This window comes from Tupaia chinensis, unplaced genomic scaffold (assembly GCF_000334495.1).
Source record: "Tupaia chinensis unplaced genomic scaffold, TupChi_1.0 Scaffold149482_1, whole genome shotgun sequence".
Taxonomy (NCBI): Eukaryota; Metazoa; Chordata; class Mammalia; order Scandentia; family Tupaiidae; genus Tupaia; species Tupaia belangeri.
Genome location: NW_006209326.1, coordinates 9,364 through 28,297, shown reverse-complemented (window position 1 = coordinate 28,297; position 18,934 = coordinate 9,364). Strand labels below are relative to the sequence as shown.

At 36.2% G+C, this 18,934-nt stretch overlaps 1 protein-coding gene and 1 non-coding gene across 2 annotated transcripts; both read right to left on the bottom strand.

Moving 5' to 3' along the window:
* Nucleotides 1-14,347: 14,347 nt before the first annotated feature.
* On the bottom strand, nucleotides 14,348-15,289 carry LOC102470046 (olfactory receptor 7A10). Its single transcript, XM_006171204.1, has one exon. It carries the CDS (start codon nucleotides 15,287-15,289, stop codon nucleotides 14,348-14,350), a length of 942 nt encoding a protein of 313 aa, XP_006171266.1.
* Nucleotides 15,290-18,416: 3,127 nt separating this feature from the next.
* LOC114006659 (U2 spliceosomal RNA) lies at nucleotides 18,417-18,607 on the bottom strand. The gene has a single exon (XR_003548364.1). It is a non-coding gene; the product is annotated as a U2 spliceosomal RNA (small nuclear RNA).
* Between the last annotated feature and the right edge of the window lie 327 nt (nucleotides 18,608-18,934).

Genomic DNA, 18,934 nt, shown 5'->3' with positions numbered 1-18,934 from the left:
TTTTTAACCATAGAGCATGTGCAGGGACAGAGAGATGAGAATAAATGTGAGAAATCATCTTCCGGGGATGGCTCAATAACAATCCTCTCTCCTCCATTCTCCTCCTGGGATTTGGAGAACACACACATGTGCCTGGTATGATTTTCAAGCCACCAGGTCCAGGATTCAAACCTTGGCTGGCCATGTGGGAGTCTAACACTTTAGCTACCATACAAACTGCTGGTTCCAGTTTACACTTACATTATGTATCCCTTAACAAATTAGCTAATATTTTAGTTTGGATTTCTGTTACTTGCTGCTAAATGCTATCCATAACTTATTATACACTTTACAATAAATTTTATAATTTTGGTAACACATCATACTGTAAAAAGATCTACATGAGAATTCAAATTAGTTACACTGTTTTTTAAAGTTCTTTCCTCCTTGGAAGTGTGGGTCTAACAGAGAGCTGGAAAAAGACAAGACATTAATGTCATGTTCTTTTTTTTTTTTCCTATTTTTGAGAGAGATTTTTGCTATAGGTACATATGCTCACCAGAGAGACAGAGTCAGAAAGTGAGAAATCACTTTCATCCCCCAGTGGGGATGGTCACATTGCTATCCCTTATCCTCCATCCTCCTCTTGGGATTTTGGACACACATGCACACATACCCAGTGTGAGTTTTAAGCCACTAGGTCTGGTACTCAAACCATGGTTGACTATGTGGGATTCTAGTGACATTATGACATCTGCTGGTCCCAATGTAATGCTCCTTATTACTGAGTTCCAGGTGCATTCACAAAGCTTGTAACAGCTCTTACAAGCACTTTTTCCCTCAGAGACTATAACGTTCATGAAGAGTGGTCATAGAGTGTTTCCTCCCTCTTAGAGTTCACAGTGCATGGAATTGAGCTGAGCCAAAACAAGGCTTAGCCAAGCCAAAGCCACCAGGCTGAGTTAGCAGAACAAAGGCCTAGCTGAGCAAAGTTAGCTAGTTAACTGGTTAGGTCCATCTTTCCCTTAAACGGGCTACAAACAATAGTAACTTACTGCCAAAACCAAACTATAGCACTCACACATGCTTATTACACTCAGCAGCATAAAAAAGCAGTCATAATTATATAACAAATGTGCAAACACAGTACAATGAATAACAGGTTGTTTTGTGGCCTTCAAACATGATAACATAGGAAGTGGGGGAGTCAAACTAAACCATCCTGACTCCATTTGTAATACATTATATGAGAATTTTGTATTAAGAAGAACAATTATTAGTGTATTCTTTCCTATTCTTGGATGGGGCTATACACAAATAAATAACTAGACCAATTAGAACCCATGGAGAGCTACTCACATGATGAAAAAGAGAAGAAAAGAAAGGAGAAAAGTATAGAAAAAAAATAAAAGGAAAGGAAAGGATAAAAGAAAAGGGGAAGAAAAGGAAAAGAAGGAAGAAAAGGAAGGAGAAAAGAAAAGATAAAAAAGAAAGAAAAGAGAAAAAATAAAAGTCAAGTCATTGGGTAACCAGAGGAAGAAAATAGCATTGCTTTTACTTTTGCACAAAGAAGACTGTGATCAAATTTGTTTGTAATTGGAAAGAATCCTGTCATAGCTTCCTTTATAGCAGTTAATACTATCCTTCTTTGGGGGCTGGTAAGTAGGTATTACAAATTACATTGGGGTGGGGTCTTATGATTCCCATCTCTTCTCCAGTCCTACATTCAAGACATCTACAAAAGAACTTACATCTCAGGAACCAGCAGTTAGCGTAATGGCTATGTCGCTGGACTCCCACGTAGTCAATCACGGTTTGTGTCCCAGACCTGGTGGCTTAAAACTCATGCCGGGTGCGTGTGCGTGCATGCCCAAGGTCCCGAGAGGAGAATGGAGGAGAAGGGATTGTGGCATGACCATCCCCCCTGGGGGGTGATTTCTCACTTTCTGTCTCTATGTCTTTCTCTGTCTATCTGGCAAGCGCACGCACCCTATAGCGAAAACCTCTCCAAAAAAAGAAAAAAAAAAAAGAAGAAGAAAAAAGAACTTACATCTCAACTCTCTTTCTTCAAATTCGTATATCTCTGTTGCTTGTTTGCCTTTCAGATGTCCCCACCTCTGTTAAAAACTCTCTCAACAAATACCCGGTGCAAGGTGGAGACCTTTGTAAATATGTTAAAGAGCTGGTCAAAATCAAAAGAAAAGCTACACTGGGGCCAGCAGGTGGCATGGTGGTTACAGTGCTGGACTCATATGTGGCTGACTATGGTTCAAGTCCTGAACTCGGAGGCTTGAAAGCCATGCCAGGCACATGTGTGCATGTGCCCAAAAATCCAAGGAGGATAATGGAGAAGGGATTTGGCATGGTCATTACCCCACCTGGGGGAGGGATAATTTCTCATTTTCCCTCTGACTCTCTCTGTGTCTATCAAGTGCACACACTATGGCAAAACCTTTTAAAAAATGAAAGAAAGAGAAAGAAAGAAGAAAAGAAGAAGAAAGAGAGAAAGAAAGAGAGAGAGAGAAAGAAGAAAGAAGAAAGAAAGAAAGAAGAAAGAAAGAAAGAAGAAAGAAAAAGAAAGAAAGAAAGAAAGAAAGAAAGAAAGAAAGAAAGAAAGAAAGAAAGAAAGAAAGAAAGAAGAAAGGGAGAGAGAGAAAGAAAGAGAGAGAGAGAGAAAGAAAGAAAGGGAGGGAGGGAGGGAGGGAAGAAGGAAGGGAAAGAAGAAAGAGAGAGAGAGAGAAAGACCATAATTCCATGAAGATGCTATCAATAACATCAAATAAGTAATAGCTCTCTAGCTCTGTGGATCAATGAATTATTCATGAGATCCCTTGACTCTGCATTATCTGAAGGAAAAAGGTTTGTTTCTTTTTCACCTAGGAATAGTAAGTTGGAAGCTAGGGGCAAAGAAGAAATATTTGCAGAGGGGAGGGGGTAGATTCCTTGAAATAAAATTTTCTTAGAAGATTAATCAATATTTACTTTCACTCACACGATTCTTTTCATTGTTTATATATATTTTAACTATTATAATCTATGTATTCTTCCAAAATTAATTCTAGCATCACTGTTTTTTACATTTTAAAAAATTACACTTAATCACTATACATTTTTACAATATACAACATGGTTTTCCCCAGCATGAATACAATGTGTATTAGTCAAGTCAGGTATATTACCATATACCTTATCATCAACAGAGAAATTTTTGTTTTTGTGTCTGTTAAATGTTTTGTTTGTTTTTCTCCTGATCTCCTTCTTCCCTCCCCCTATTACCCACCCTCTCCCATACTGTCTGTAGTATCCAGTTACTCTCTCATCCTTCCAACCTTTCAGTTTTTGTCATACAGTGCAGACATTCAGTACATATTGAGTAGAGATGTGCAATACCTGTCTTTTGTAATCTGTCTTGCATTTTTCGGCATTAAATTTTTCCTATTCATTCACTTTGTATCAAATGTCAGTCTCATTTATTTTTTACATCTGAGTCATATTCCATAGCACTCGCACTATCTTTCTAAGATCTCACAGCTACCAAAGGAGAAAGTAAAGGATGCCATTCTTCAAACTGTGAGCCAGATTTAGGCATTTTAATCTGCTGTCCAATACAATATGATGGAATTGACAATTTGCTTCAAGATTCCTTGGTGCATTTCTGATATTCCTAAAAAGCATTCTTCAGCCATGAAAAAAAAAATCAAGGCTAACCAGCTGGAGGACAAAAGGAAATGTGGAGGAAGTCTGGTTGTCAAAGACATGGTTATCTTAGATTAACCAATACCCACTTAAGTCCTCACTATATGAAAAAACTCAGAGAGGATCAGACAAACCTCCTCATTTGACTCAAAACTGATCTACAGATTTACAAGAAGACCAGGACAGCTCAGAAATATGCCTCATTATGTAATCAGACTAATTAATAAAGATATTGCATTAAATCATTTTCTTTTAGGATGACTTGTCCTGCAGCAATGATTAACTGATAAAATAAACAAAATGAATAGAATTTAGGGCAATTAAGTAATTTGCTGTCTTGGGACCAGCAGATGGCATAATGGCTGTGTCACTGGACTCCCATGTGGTTCAAGTCCCAGACCTGGTGGCTTAAAACTCACATCAGGTGCTTGTACATGCATGCCCAAAATCCTTAGAGGAAATAGAGGAGAAGAGATTGTGGTATGACTATCCCCCCCAGGAGGATGATTTGTCACTTTCTTTTTCCCTGTCTCTCCAGCAAGCATCTATGTCTTATAGAAAAATTTCTCAAAAAAAAAAAAAGAAAAAACAAATTTGTTGCTTTGCATTTTTTAAATTATTTATTTATTTATTTTTACATTTTTAAAAATTTGTACTTAGGAGATCAACAGTTGGCAAAATGGCTGTCGCTGGATTCCCATGTAGTCGACCAGGGTTTGAGTACTGGACCTGATGGCTTAAACTCACTCTGGGCATGTGTACATGTGTGCCCAAGATCCCAAGAGGAGAATGGAGGAGAAGGGATTGTGACGTGCCCATTCCCCCTGGGGGATGATTTCTCTCTTTCTATCTCTCTGTCTCTCTCTGTCTTTCTGGTGAGCACACACACCATACAGCTAAAACCTCTCTAAAAAATATTGCACATAATCACTGGATATCTTTACAGTGTACAAATTTTTTCCCAACACAATTGTAAAGATGAGACTAAAACATTTAATAGACACAAAAATAAAGAGTTATCTGTTTGCAATAATGCATATGGTAATGTCTTTGACTTGACTGATATTTAGGCTGGGAAAAAACATGTTGCATACTGTAAAGAGTTACAGTGATTATATGCAAATAAAAATAATAAATTATTTTTAAAAAATAAATCATAACTCAAAAAGAAAAACAAAAAATGTTATGTCACTGGACTCCCACATAGTAGACAATGGTTCAAGTTCAGGACCCTGGGGTTTAAAACTCATGCCAGGAATGTTTGTTCGTGTGTCCAAAATCCTGAGAGGAGAATGGAAGAGGAGGGATTACAACATGTCTATCCCCTTTGAGAGGTGATTTCTTGCTTTCGGGCTTTTTGTCTCTATGTCTCTTTCTGTCTCTCTAGGGAGCACATGCATTTTATAGCGAAAATTGCTCAAGAAATTAACTGGCATGTAAAACTCTAAAAAAATTAAATAAAAAAAAAATCAAAACTCCTCCCCCCAAGAAACGTGAGACTAATGACAAGTTATAAAATAAATTGGTGTGTTAAATGCTACATTACCATGAAGAACAGTTAAGGTTGTAATAAACCAAGGAATGATGGACATGAAATTGACAAATTATACTCTCATATTTTGTTGTACAATAAAATTATATAAATAACCTTAGTTGTCAAGTATACTTATTTTGATTTCATAACAGAGGTAAAATCCATGATTATTTATTGTTAGAACAAGAGAAAAATTATTCCATATACAACGTTTGAAAATAAATGATTCCTAGAAATCCAGGAAATGAATGGGGAATTCCAAGTATTTATGACCTATTGATAAGATAAACATGTGAAAACACACACAGGAACAAAGAAAAAGACTAGTTATCAGACATAGCAGAAAGATTAATAAGTTGAGATACTTGAATTATATAGAGAACCTCATCCACTCCCTCACCTTTGGACCTCCAGATTGTGTCTTGGGGCTTTAAGACAAACTTGCACCCATCACCACCCCATCCAGAGACCAATTCAAGTGGCATTGCTGAACACCAGGCTGTCTATGGCTGCAGTCCCTAACAGCCAGGACCTGTGGTTCACCACCTCCCCATTCACCTTTGGACTCTCAAAACTTTGGTGTATTTAATAGTGTGCAGTTCACGTTGTGCATCTGACAAACTTTTTTTTTTTTTTTGCTCCTGAGGTGAAGCTCATTAGCTCAGTTGGAGGTTCACCACTCTTTAGAAACAGAGAGGACTTTTGATCACCCAGGATCTGTGACTACAGTGCAGGGTATGCCTAAGCAACAGGGAAGCAGACCAGAAAAGAGATAGCCAATTTTCTACTCCTGTACACCTTTGAACAGTCGAAGGTACCTGTAACAAGTTAGGAAGAAACGTATAGAACATCAGATGACTAGGAACAATTGTAGAAGCACAAGAAACATGAGAAACCAACAAAACATCTCTCCTCCAAGGGAAAATGGCAATCCCACATCACTCAGGAACAAGACAATAAACGTGGGCATGTCAGATAAGCAATTCAGAATATTTGTAGTGACCTAACTAACTCAGATGCAAGAGAGGAGACAATGAGCTCCAGGAGATGACAAAGCCCTTTCATGATTTAAAAGAAGAAATAGACAACTTAAAGAAGAATCAGATGGAACTGTTAAGGATGAAGAATGTGACACAGGAAATTGAAACCTCCCTCAAAAGTATTCAGACTAGATTAGATAAAACAGAAGATTGAATCATGAACATAGAAGACAAAAATTCTGACCTAAAAAAAAATCAAGAAGATTGAGAAAGCAACAAAGAAAAATGAGGATAATATATACAAGGAATACTGGATACCATCAAGCTCTCCAACATTCAGATAATTGGTCTCCCAGAAGAGGAAGAAAATAATAAGGGCATTGTAAATTATTCCATGAAATCCTGCAAGAAAACTTTCCAAACCTAGAGAGGCACTCCAAGATCCAGTCCCAAGAAATACAAAGGGTCCCTAATAGAATCAACCCAAGAAGATCCTCTCCAAGGCGCATCATAGGCAGATTGGAAGGTCAGAAAGAAGGAAAGAAGGAAAGAAAGGAAGAAGAAAGAAGAGAAAGAAAGAAAGAAAGGGAGAGAAAGAGACAAAGAAAAGATATTAAATTAGCAAATTTGGCAAGAGGAAAACATGAAGTTATTTACAAAGGTCACCACATCAGGCTAACATTGGACCTCTCATCGGAAACACTGCAAGCAAGGAAAGAATAGGGGAGATACAGTCAAAATTTTGAATGAAAAAAATTTCAACCAAGAATACTATATCTGGCAAGATTATCTTTTATATGGGAAAAAAGATAAAAGCATTCTAAGATTAAACAAAATCTGAAATAAGTTACCAACTCCAGAACAGTTCTTCAAGAGGTTCTGAAGGGAGTGCTATACCAGGAAAACTAAAAAATCAGATAGACTGTTATAAAAGAAGAAAAATACAACCAAGAAAATGGCTCAAGTAATGATAGGAACAGGTTCGGAAATATCAATAATAACATTGAATGTTAATGGATTAAATTCAAAAATTAAGAGACATAGACTGTCTGAATGGGAAAAAAAAAACCTTATATCTGTTTACTACAAGAAACATACCTTATAGATAAAGACATACATAGACTGAAAATGAAGGGCTAGAAAAAGATATTCCATACAAACGAAAATCAAAAAAGGGTTGGAGTTGCAATACCTATTTCAGAAAAAATAGGCTTCAAGACAAAAACTATAAGAAGAGACATAGAAGGGCATTATGTAATAGTAAATGGGTTAATTCAGCAAGAAGACATAATGCTTATTAATATCTGCACCCAAAACAGGATCCACCTAAATATGTGAAGAAAAGACTGCTGAAGCTAAAAGGAGAGATAGAGAGCAACACTATAAATGTTGGGGATCTCAACACCACATTAACTTCTTTAGACAGATCTTCTAGACAAGAAATAAATACAGAGAGATATAGGATCTAAATGATAGTATAAAATGAATGAGCTTGATAGATACCTATAGAACTTTTCACAGTAAGATGACAAAATATACATTTTTCTCACCCCAGCATGGAGCCTTTTCAAAGACTGACCATATGTTAGGACACTAATCAAACCTTTACAGATTCTAAGGCATAGAAATTATATCCAAGACAGTTTCATGGCTCCTGAGAACTAGCTATTTTGGGGAAACAGAAATGAAGATTTCCCACTGATAATTCAGCCTCCGGCACACAAAACTTGTGTTGTAGGAAGATCCCTTGCAGGTCTCCTGTCTCTGTACCTGTCTTTGCCTCTCTCTACCTCTGTCTCTGTCTCTGTCTCTGTCTTCTCTTTTTAAAAAATTTTTGGGTTCTACTGAATTTTTTTTAAATATTAATTTTTTAGTTTTTTGAAAAGTATTTCTCTTCATTTTTTCTTCTCTTTTTCTGTTTCTACTTTGTTTTTGGCTGTTGCTGTTGTTTCTCTGTCTGTTTCCTTTTCTGCACACTCCTCAATGCTCAGATTGAACTTCCAAGTTTGGGAAGAAACCGACCATCAACCAGATGACTAGAAATCACTGCAGGACCACAAGAAATGTGGGAAAGCAGGAAAATACCTCTCCTCCAAGGGAAAAGGATAACTCCTCTTCATCCACACACAGTTCAATTGAAATCATGGAAATATCTGATAAAGAATTTAGAGCATTCATAATGGCAAAGCTAACAGAGATAGAAGAGAAGAGAGACAATGAACTGAAGAAGGAGAAAGAAATTGTTGAGTTCCAAGAGGTGATGAAATTCATGCAAGATCTAAAAGAGGAATTTCACACTTTACAAAAGAATCAAATGAAACTATTAGAGATGAAGGCTATAATACAGGAAGTCAAAATCTCCCTTGAAAGTATTAAATGCAGACTAGATCATACAGAAAATAGAATCTCAGATACAGAAGAGAAAATTTCTAGCCTAGAAAAAATCCATCTTGAAGATTGAGAAAATGGCCCAAAAATTTGAGCCTAATATCCAAGAAATACTAGATACCATCAAACATCCAAACATCCAGATAATAGGCATCCCAGAAGGTGAAGAGACCCATAAGGGCATTGATAATCTATTCCATGAGATCCTGCAAGAAAACTTTCCAAACCTACAGAGGCACTCAAAGATTCAGTTCCAAGAAATACAGAGGACCCCAAATAGAAAAGCAATTTCAACCGAGAATTCTGTACCCAGCAAGGTTATTGTTCATTTGGGAAGAAAAGACACAAATATTCCCAGATAAACAGAACCCAAAAAAATTTACCAGCACCAGACCAGATCTCCAAGAAGTTCTTATTAAGGGAGTGCTATGTCAGAAAAATTAAATGCAGGCACACAGAAATAAGAGTTCAAAAACTAAGAAAATGGGCAACTTAATTGTAGGGACAATGTATGGAGATGAATATTATATTCCAGAATTCAATCTGGAAGATCAAACCTCAACAGAAGACAGATTAAGTACATGAGACTGAATTGATGAAACAACATTCTGTGACTTGACTAAAATATTGCTGCTTTTCTTCTAAGCTTTGTTGTCCAGTTTTAAAGGATTTTTGTCCTGTCTTGAGCTGTCGGTAAGTTCATGTACCTACTATTTGAATAGAATACTAACCTGTTTCTAGGCTTTAAGTTTCAAGGACATATGATTACCAGTTCAAAACTACTTTTCTTGAAATTACCAGCTGAACTTGCTATTGAAAATAGTTAGATTACTTATGACAATGTGTGATCAACAAAATGTTGGGGGAAAAGGAATGGAAGACAACTGTATATAGCAGAGATAGTGTAATAAGAGAGTGGGAAAGGGCAGAGGGTCAAACATGGGGTAAAAACATATATATATATATATATACATATACATATACATATACATATACATATATATGAAAGTAGAAATGAAATATTATTGATGATAACATACATGATTAAGCCACTATGCAGTTTATTCTAGATGGGAAACCAGTTTTAGTATGTTGTGATTAAGCTCAGGGAATGAATGTTAAGTAATTAAAGAAAAAAAAGTTTCAGGAGGAAAAAAAATGACACTAAAACTGTTCTTATTGAAATAAAAAAAAATGCATATTTGATGACTGCAGTAAGCTATATAGCCCCAGCTAGGTACTACTCTATAGTATGTTCATTCTACTCACTGAGGTTTATGCCTAAAGTCAGACTTGGGTTCATGTATAGGTATATATCAGCTGCGCTTGATATTGGAAATATTTAGACTAATTAAGTTCATTAGCAAATCAATTAAATGGGAGGGAAAGGCATAGAAAGCAACCATGGATACCATAGACAATGTGGGAGGAGGGTGGGACATGACAGAGGGTGAGGGATAGGGAATCAAGGATAGCAAAAAAAAAAAAAAGTATACAAGAAATAAGAAATGGAAAATTATTTGCTTATAACATATTTGTTGATGTGCTTGATTGAGCCAATATACAGTATATTTTGGATGGAAAATTCATTTGTATGCTGTAATGATGTTTAGTGAATTAATATAAAAAATAAATAAATTTAAAGGAAAAAACCTATATCCAGTATCTTCTCTGACCAAGACAGATATAAATTCAGTATTAATTTCAAGAAATACCCTTGAAAATACACAAACATATGGAAACTGAACAACCTACCTCAGAATGACTTCTTAACTACTGATGAAATTAAGTCTGAAATAAAAAATTGATGGAAAAATGGTAATGAGTACACAACTTTCCATAATCTATAGGACACAGCAAAGGCAATCATAAAAGGGAAATTCATAACAATTAGTGCACATAAGAAAAAGATGGATAGGTGGCAAATAGATAACCTAACATCATGCCTCAGGGAACTGGGAAAAAAAACAAAAACGAAATCCAAACAATGCCAGGTAAAAAGAAATAATAAATATTTGAGCAGAAATAAATGAAATAGAAAATAAACAAACCATACAGAAAATAAACGAAAGCAAAAACTGGTTCTTTGAAAAGATTAACAAGAATGGCACACCATTGGCTAGACTGATAAAGGAGAAGAAAGAGGAAAACCGGATAAAACCAAATACATGATGAAACAGGCAACATTACAACAGACATAATAGAAATACAAAATATCACTAGAGGATACTATGAGTGACTATATGCCAACAAACAAGATAACTTGGAGATGGACAAATTCCTGGATGCAAATGATAGACCAAGATTGAATCAGGAGGACATAGAAAACCTGATAGACCCATAACAAGCCATGAGATTGAGTCAGTAATAAATAACTCCTGAAAAAAAAAAAAGTCCACAACACATCCAAATGGCTTATTTTCTGAATTCTACAAAATTTTTAAGGAAGAGTAAAACCCTGTCCTATTCAAATTATTTCTAAATATTCAAAAGGAAGGAAACCTTCCAAATTAATTCTATGAAGCCTCCATCATGTTCATTCTCAAAACAAATAAGGACATGACAAAAAAGAAAAACTACAGATCAATATAGATGCAAAAATTCTCAATAAGATACTCACAAATCATATCCTTCAACACATAACAAATATTATTCATCACAACCAGGTGGGCTTTATTCCAGGGATGCAAAGGTGCTTAACATATGCAAGACCATAAGTATAATAAGTGTATTAACAGAAAGAGAGATAAAAACCATATGATCATTTCAATTGATGCAGAGAAAGAATTTGATAAAATACAACATCTTTTCATCATTAAGACACTCAGTAAGATTGGTATAGAATGATCGTTTCTCAACACAATAAAAGCCATCTATGAAAAACTTACAGCTAATATTATACTGAATGGGGAAAAGCTAAAAGCTTTTCTGGAATGGGAGGGGGTGAAGAGAAGAGGATAGAGAAAGATAGCAAGAGAACAAATAGAGAGGCAGGACATTAGTGGGAAACAGTTATGGCTTATTACCTGTTGATGATGCTATGTATAGTATTCTCAACTGGATTGGTCTGAGAGGTATTTCATGATGGGTAAAGTCTTTTACAAGCAAAATGAGAAATAGTGATTGACTGTTTAAAAAATTAATTATGATAATAATAATAATGATTGGGAAAAACATTGAAAAGATATTGAATGATGAAGTGGGGAGATTAATGTCTCTGTATTGACTGACATGCATGGCATTCCCTTTTGAAAAATCAATGTAATACACTGTACAGTTATATGCAATCCAATGTAATATAAACAAGGTTATGATGATTAAAAAATTAAAAACTGATACTAGGCAAGGCTTCCCCTTTTGTCCATTGCTTTTTAATATAGTGCTGGAAGTCTTAGCCAATGCAATCAGAAAAGAGAACAATATAAAAGGCATTCAAACAGGCAAAGAAGAGCTGAAAATATCTTTATTCACAGATGAGATGTTGGTATACCTAGATGATCATAAGATTTCCATGAAAAAACTTCTCAAAGTAATAAGTGAATACAGTAAAGTGGCAGGGTATAAAATCAACATCCAAAAATCTATAGCATTTCTATATATAAACAAGTTAAATGAAGTAGAGCTGAAGAAATAAATCCTTTTTACTATTGCCACAAAATATATAAGATACCGAGGGATAAACCTAACTAAGGAACTCAAAGACCTTTACAAAGAAAACTATGAAAATCTTAAAAAAGATATTGTAAAGGACGTAAAAAAGTGAAAGGATATTACATCTTCCTGGATTGGAAGAAGTAACATAATAAAAACGGCAATTCTAGCCAATTAGTCTACATATTTAATGCAATTCCAATCAAAATATCAGAGATATTCTTCACATATCTAGAAAAGAGAATCATAGAATTTGTCTGGAATCATAAAATACCTCATATTGCCAAAGAAATCCTGCATAAGAAAAGTGCAATGGGTGGAATATCACTCCATGACCCCAAGATATACTATAAAGATGTGATCATCAAAATGGCATGGTATTGGCACAAAAACAGACAGGTGGACCAATAGAATAGAATAGAGATCCCAGAAATAAACCCCCAAACTTACATCCAACTGATTTTGACTTAGGGTACCAGTCAATCCATTGGGAAAAGGAAAACCTCTTCAGTTAATGGTGCTGGAAAAACTGGGTTTCCACCTGCAGATAGATGAAACTGAATCCCCATATTTCACCATTAACAAATATCAACTCAAAATTGATCAAGGATGTTAACTAAGACCTCAAACTATAAAAGTACTGGTGGAAAATACTGTGGAAACTCTGAGAGACACTGGAGTAGGCAAAGACTTTTTAAATAAGACTCTCAAAGCACAAACAATAGGACACAGTAACAAGTATGAATCAACAGCCCTCATAATGGGAGAATAATTTTGTAAAATATCCTCAGACAAGGGACTGATAACCGGAATACACGCAATTCAAGTAGCTTACTTGGAAAAAAAAAAAGATTAACCCAATTAAAAGATGGGAAAATGAGCTAAACAAAAATCTTTCTAAGGAAGACATATGAATAGCCAAAAAGCTTATGAGGAAAAGTTCAACATCCTTCATCGTAAGGGACATGGAGATTAAAAACACAATGAGATACTACCTAACCCGTGTAAGAATGGCAAGGATTAAAAATACAAAAAGTGATAAGTGTTGGTAGGAATTTGGTGAAAGGGTAACTCTCCTACACTGTTGGTGGGAATGTAAACTCGTTCAGCCACTGTGGAGAACAATATGGTGGTTCCTCAAAGATGTACAAATAGAGCTACCATTTGATTCAGCAGTCCCACTACTGGGTATCTAAATAAAGGACAGGAGAATGCTCAGTCAGAACAGCGCTTGCACATCAATGTTTATTGCAGCATTATCACAATCACAAAGACATGGAACCAACCCAAATGTCCACAAACAGATGAATAGATTGAAAAAGTGTGGCACATATACTCTATGGAATACTACTCAGCTATAAAAAAAAAGAGCCTGGCACTTTATATAAAGTGGTCAGATATGGAGTAGCTATTGGTGAGTGAAGCAAGCCAGGATATGAAAGAAAGATTGTGTATGTATCCACTTACTATATATTGACTCTCTGCACTTTATGGTAGAGACTGAAATATTGGAGGGCATAAAAACAATGAAAATAGATAGGGATGCTTAAGACAGTGTGGAATGGGTTTGGAGAAAGGAAGAGTATAGAGAAGGTTAACAAGAGAATAAATTGAGAGGCATGACATTAGTGAGACACAGAAATGGTTTATTACCTGTTGGTGATAACATGTCTAGTATTCTTGATTGGACTGGTCTGAGAAATATTTCATGTTGGGTAAATTCTTTTTACAAGCAAAATGATATATAGTGATTGAATGTTTTTAAACATGAGAATAAAAATTATAATAATCTGGAAAAAATATGAAAACCTACTTGATAAAGAGGATGTGGATACTAATGTCCTTGTCTTGACTGATATGCACGATATTCCTTCTGGAAAAGGAAATGTAATCATTGTAAAGATATATATATATGTGATTCAATGTAATATAAACAAGGTTATGATAATACTAAAATACATTTTGAAAATAAAAATAAGTTATACAGAGAAGTTGAAATCTAAGTTATACAAGTTCCTGGAGATATTAGAAGAAACAAATTTCACTTCTCTAATCCAATCATATTTTCATCATTTATAGCTCTGATGCTTTAAGCTCTAACAAATGAACTTCTTCTGTACTAGGACAATTGATCCTTTGTTTCCTTCCCAAATATTCTCAGAGCCCTCTTTATGTCTTTATTCCTCAGACTGTAGATGAAGGGGTTTAGCATAGGTGTGACCACAGTGTACATCACCGAGGCTGTTGCACTTGAATGTGAATTTTGGATGACAGCTGAACTAAGATACACACCTAGACCTGTACAATAAAATAAGGAGACAACTGAGAGGTGAGAGGCACAGGTGGAAAATGCCTTATACTTCCCCTTAGTTGACAAGATTGCATGTATGGAGGAAACTATCTTAGTATAAGAGTAAATGATGCCCAAAAGGGGTCCAACAACTAGTAGCACATCTGCAAAGTATAGCACTACATCATTAAGAAAGGTGTCAGAGCAGGCAAGGTGGAGCAACTGAATAAGTTCACAGAAAAAGTGGGAAATTTCCACATGTGTACAGAAGGACAAATGCAACACCATTAAGCTTTGTAACAAGGAATGGAGGATGCTCATGAACCAGGATACCAGAACCAATGACACACAGAGCCAGGGGTTCATGATGACCACATAGTGCAGGGGGTGACAGATGGCCACAAACCTGTCATAGGCCATCACAGTCAGGAGAAAGTTGTCTAGTCCTACAAACAGTACAAAAAAGAACATCTGGGTGATGCAACCTGCATAGGTTATGACCTTGCTCTGTGTCTGAATGTTCAAAAGCATCTTTGGGATTGTAGTAGAGGTGAAACAGATGTCCACAAGGGATAGGTTACAGAGGAAGAAGTACATGGGGGTATGCAGGTGGGAGTCTGAGACAATGGCCAGGATGATGAGCAGGTTTCCACACACAGTGATCAGGTACATGAAGAGGAAAACCCCAAGTATGAAGGGCTGCAATTCTGGTTCCTCTGAAAGTCCCAGAAGAAGGAATTCTGAAATTTCTGTATTATTCCTTGACTCCATGTGGTGGAGGTGGCTACCGGGAAAGAGAAAAGTAACATGACTATTTTTCACTCAAAAGAGTGTAACTCGCATATTAAAATGCTACACTTTTTTTTTTTTTTTAGTCAAGAAATTAATTTGTATATTTTCAGTAAGTATCTGATCCCCTTTTCATACTCTATTTCTGATTGGGAATTCCTGTCTTATTGTCAATCTTTCCCCAAGAGTTCAAGCATTTTATCATTTTGTTTTTATTTATATATTTATTTTAAAATTTGCCAGAAGCTGCATAGGCTTTCCAGAGAAAGACAGATGGAGAAAATGGGAAATTATCTGTTGATGATAATATGTATGGTAATATCTTTAATTTAGTTAATACATATTCTGGATGGGAAAATTCATTTTGTAAGCTGTAATGATATATAGAGATTGATTATAATATACATATATATATGTACACGTGTGTGTGTGTATTTTTTTTAAAAAAAAGAAATAGTGAGAAAGTGAGAAAGCACCCTCCATGAGAGATGGCCATGCCAGTCTCTTCTCTATTTCACCATTTGGTATTTTGGGCACACACAAAATTCTGTTCTGTGTATTTTCCAAGCTTTCAGGTCCAGGACTCAATAAACACCATGTCATCAACTGGCCATTATACAATTTTATAAAGAAATTTCTTCATGCATTTGAGTAACAGAAGTTGAGATTCTTCATATTCTAGGCACTGTTCAAGTAATGAATGCAGGGTGGCCCAATAAGTGATCTTTAGATGAATGCAAAAGAATATTTTCTGCAGGACACAGAGGTCATTGTTTCTATTTTTAAACTCCAATTACCAAAGGTAAAAAGAACAGAAGAGTAGCATGTGAAATAAAATGGCAAAATGTATAAAAAAAAAAAACTACTGGTAATGCAGAACTTGTTAAGTCTAACAAACAATGGGAACTAGAAGCAAGTAGCATAGTAGTTATGTCTCTGGGCTGCCACATGGATGAGCAGTTCAAGCCTTGGACCTAGTGACTTGAAACTCATGCATGCCCAAGATCCTGGGAGGAGAATCCCAGGATTCCCTATCACTGTCTGTTTGTCTGTCTCTCTATGACAAGCACATGTGATGTAAGGCAAAAATCTCTTAAAAAATGGGGAGGGGCAGCAGATGGCAAGGAAGTTAAGACGCTGGATCCCACATGGCCAGCTGCATGGTTTGAGTGCTAGATCCGGAAGCTTGAAAATCATGCTGGGAGTGTGAAAGATGGGAGGGGAGAAGAGTATAAGGAAGAAAATTATGGAGAAAATAGAAAGGCAAGACATTTGTAGGACACCATAATGATTTATTACCTGTTGATGATAACATGTCTAGTATTCTCAACTGCACTGGTCTGAGGCATATTTCATGTTGGATAAATTCTCTTTGTAAACCAAATGATATATAGAGTTCAAATTTATAAAAATAATAGTAGTAATAATAATGAAATAAAAATCAAGAAAAAGAAAATCATGCTGGGTACATGTGCATACATATTCAAAATCCTGAGGGGAAGAACGGTGGAGAAGGACTGTGATGTGGCCATCTCCCCTGAGGGAGGTGGTGTTTTCTCACTTTCTCAATCTTTCTCTCATGCAAGTGCACATGCCTTATAGCAAAAACAAAGCAAAATAAAAATCATTGAGGAAGATGACTATGCAATTTGAACAACTTTGGTCACAACTTTATATATTTTCATATTATCCCCCAAAGTATCTATCTCTCTTCTATCTCTATCTATCTATCTCTATCTATCTATCTATCATCTTTCTATATGTAATTTAGCTAACTAACTACCTATCATAAGTAAATAGTAAACAGCAAACTTAATGGAAAAACTCCAATTCTGTCTTTAATAGAATAAAAACAAAAGACCCAGCACATAAAAGCGAAGGTCTAACAGAAAATTAGCAATAAATTATAAGGCTAATAAACCCAAAACAGATTCAGCCTCACATGTAATGAAATAATTGCCATGTAAAGTGCTTTGACTTTACCTTCTGATCTCTGAAATAAAACATTTTTTTTTCATGATAATGCCCAAGGTGGGAGAAGATTCTATCAGCTATCTGTCATGAACTGTGTTTCAAGGCAGTAGTTTTAAGTAATCCTTTCATCTAACCTTTGCAATTAGTACAAAACATGCCCAAATGTATTACTTCTTTAAAAGTAAATTAAACATGCCTGCATTGGGACCAGCAGTTGGCATCAAGAAAGATTGCATCGCTGGACTCCCAAGTAGTCAACCATGATTCAAGTCCTGGACCTGGTGGCTTAAACTCACACCAGGCATATATGCATGCATGCCCAAGATCCCAAGAGAAGAAGGAAAGAGAAGGGATTGTAGTGTGGCCATCCCCACCAGGGGATGACTTCTTGCTTTTGGTCTCTCTGTCTCTCTCTGCCTTTCCAGCAAGTGCACATGCCCTGTAGCAAAAACCTCTCTTTAAAAAAATGCCTGCATTTCAGTATGCATCCCCCAAAATCAAATAATCAATTTTCCTACTCCTTCCTGAAAATTCTCTTAGACATTTTTTAGAGCTTTCATTTTTAAGTGCATGTGCTCATCAGAGAGACAGAGACAATGAAAAGGAAAGTGAGGAATCATCCCCCAAGAGAGATGGCCAGACCACAATCCCCTCTCCATTCTCTTCCTGGGATCTTGGGCACAAACACACATGCACCTGGGATGATTTTAAAGCCACTGAACATGGGACTTGATGTCAACTTTTGGCCCCGATATGTTCTAATGTTATTGAAACCCTTTTACTCCTCCTGTTCCTTTTTCAGTTTCATCCATTAACATTTCCAGTCTCATCCATGCAGTTCAGTCTAAAATATTTTCCTTTTTCTTTTTTAAAGGTTTTTGCCATAGAATGTATGTGTATTTGTCAGAGAGAGACAGAGAGAGAGGAAAAAGTGAAAAGTCATTCCCAGGGGTGGTGGCCATGCTGCAGTCCCTTCTCAATTCTCTTAGGATATGGAGCATGCACACACACATACCTGGTGTGATTTTTCAGCCACTGGGTCCAGGACTCGAGCCACACCTGATCCTTTGAAATTCCAGTGCCTAAAACACCATGCTACCTGCCAGCCCCCAGGAAACACCTTTTAATCCCCCAAAAGTGGTGCACCATTCCTGGGAGTACTGCAATACCAGCTCAATGTATGGACTGGATAGAGCAAGCTCCCCTTCATCTTCCTGCTCTAAAAATCCATTTACTATATTGTCCTTGGATAGATGACATATCAAATATTAAACTACTAAGAACATATACTACACTTTATTTTAGCAAAAACAATCAAAAAGCAATGAGATGCTTCCATTTCTTTTTTAATTTTTAAGTTTTTGTCATAGGGCTAGTGTACTCACCAGAAAGAGAAAGAGAGAGAGAAAGAGAGAGAAATCAATCCCCGGAGGAGATGGCCAAACCACAATCCCTTCCCCTCCACTCTCCTTCTGGGATCTGGGGAACACACACACACACACGTGCCCAGCATGATTTTCAAACTGTCAGGTATGGTACTCTAACTGTGGTTGGCCATATGGGAGTACAGTGCCTTAACTACCATACCACCTGCCAGCGCTTACCGTTCTTTTTTAACATATTAAATAAATAAATTACAAAGTAGTTGTCAGC

Excerpts from the sequence above, each read along its gene's own strand:
- LOC102470046 (XM_006171204.1), bottom strand. The coding sequence starts at position 15,289 with ATGGAGTCAAGGAATAATACAGAAATTTCAGAATTCCTTCTTCTGGGA.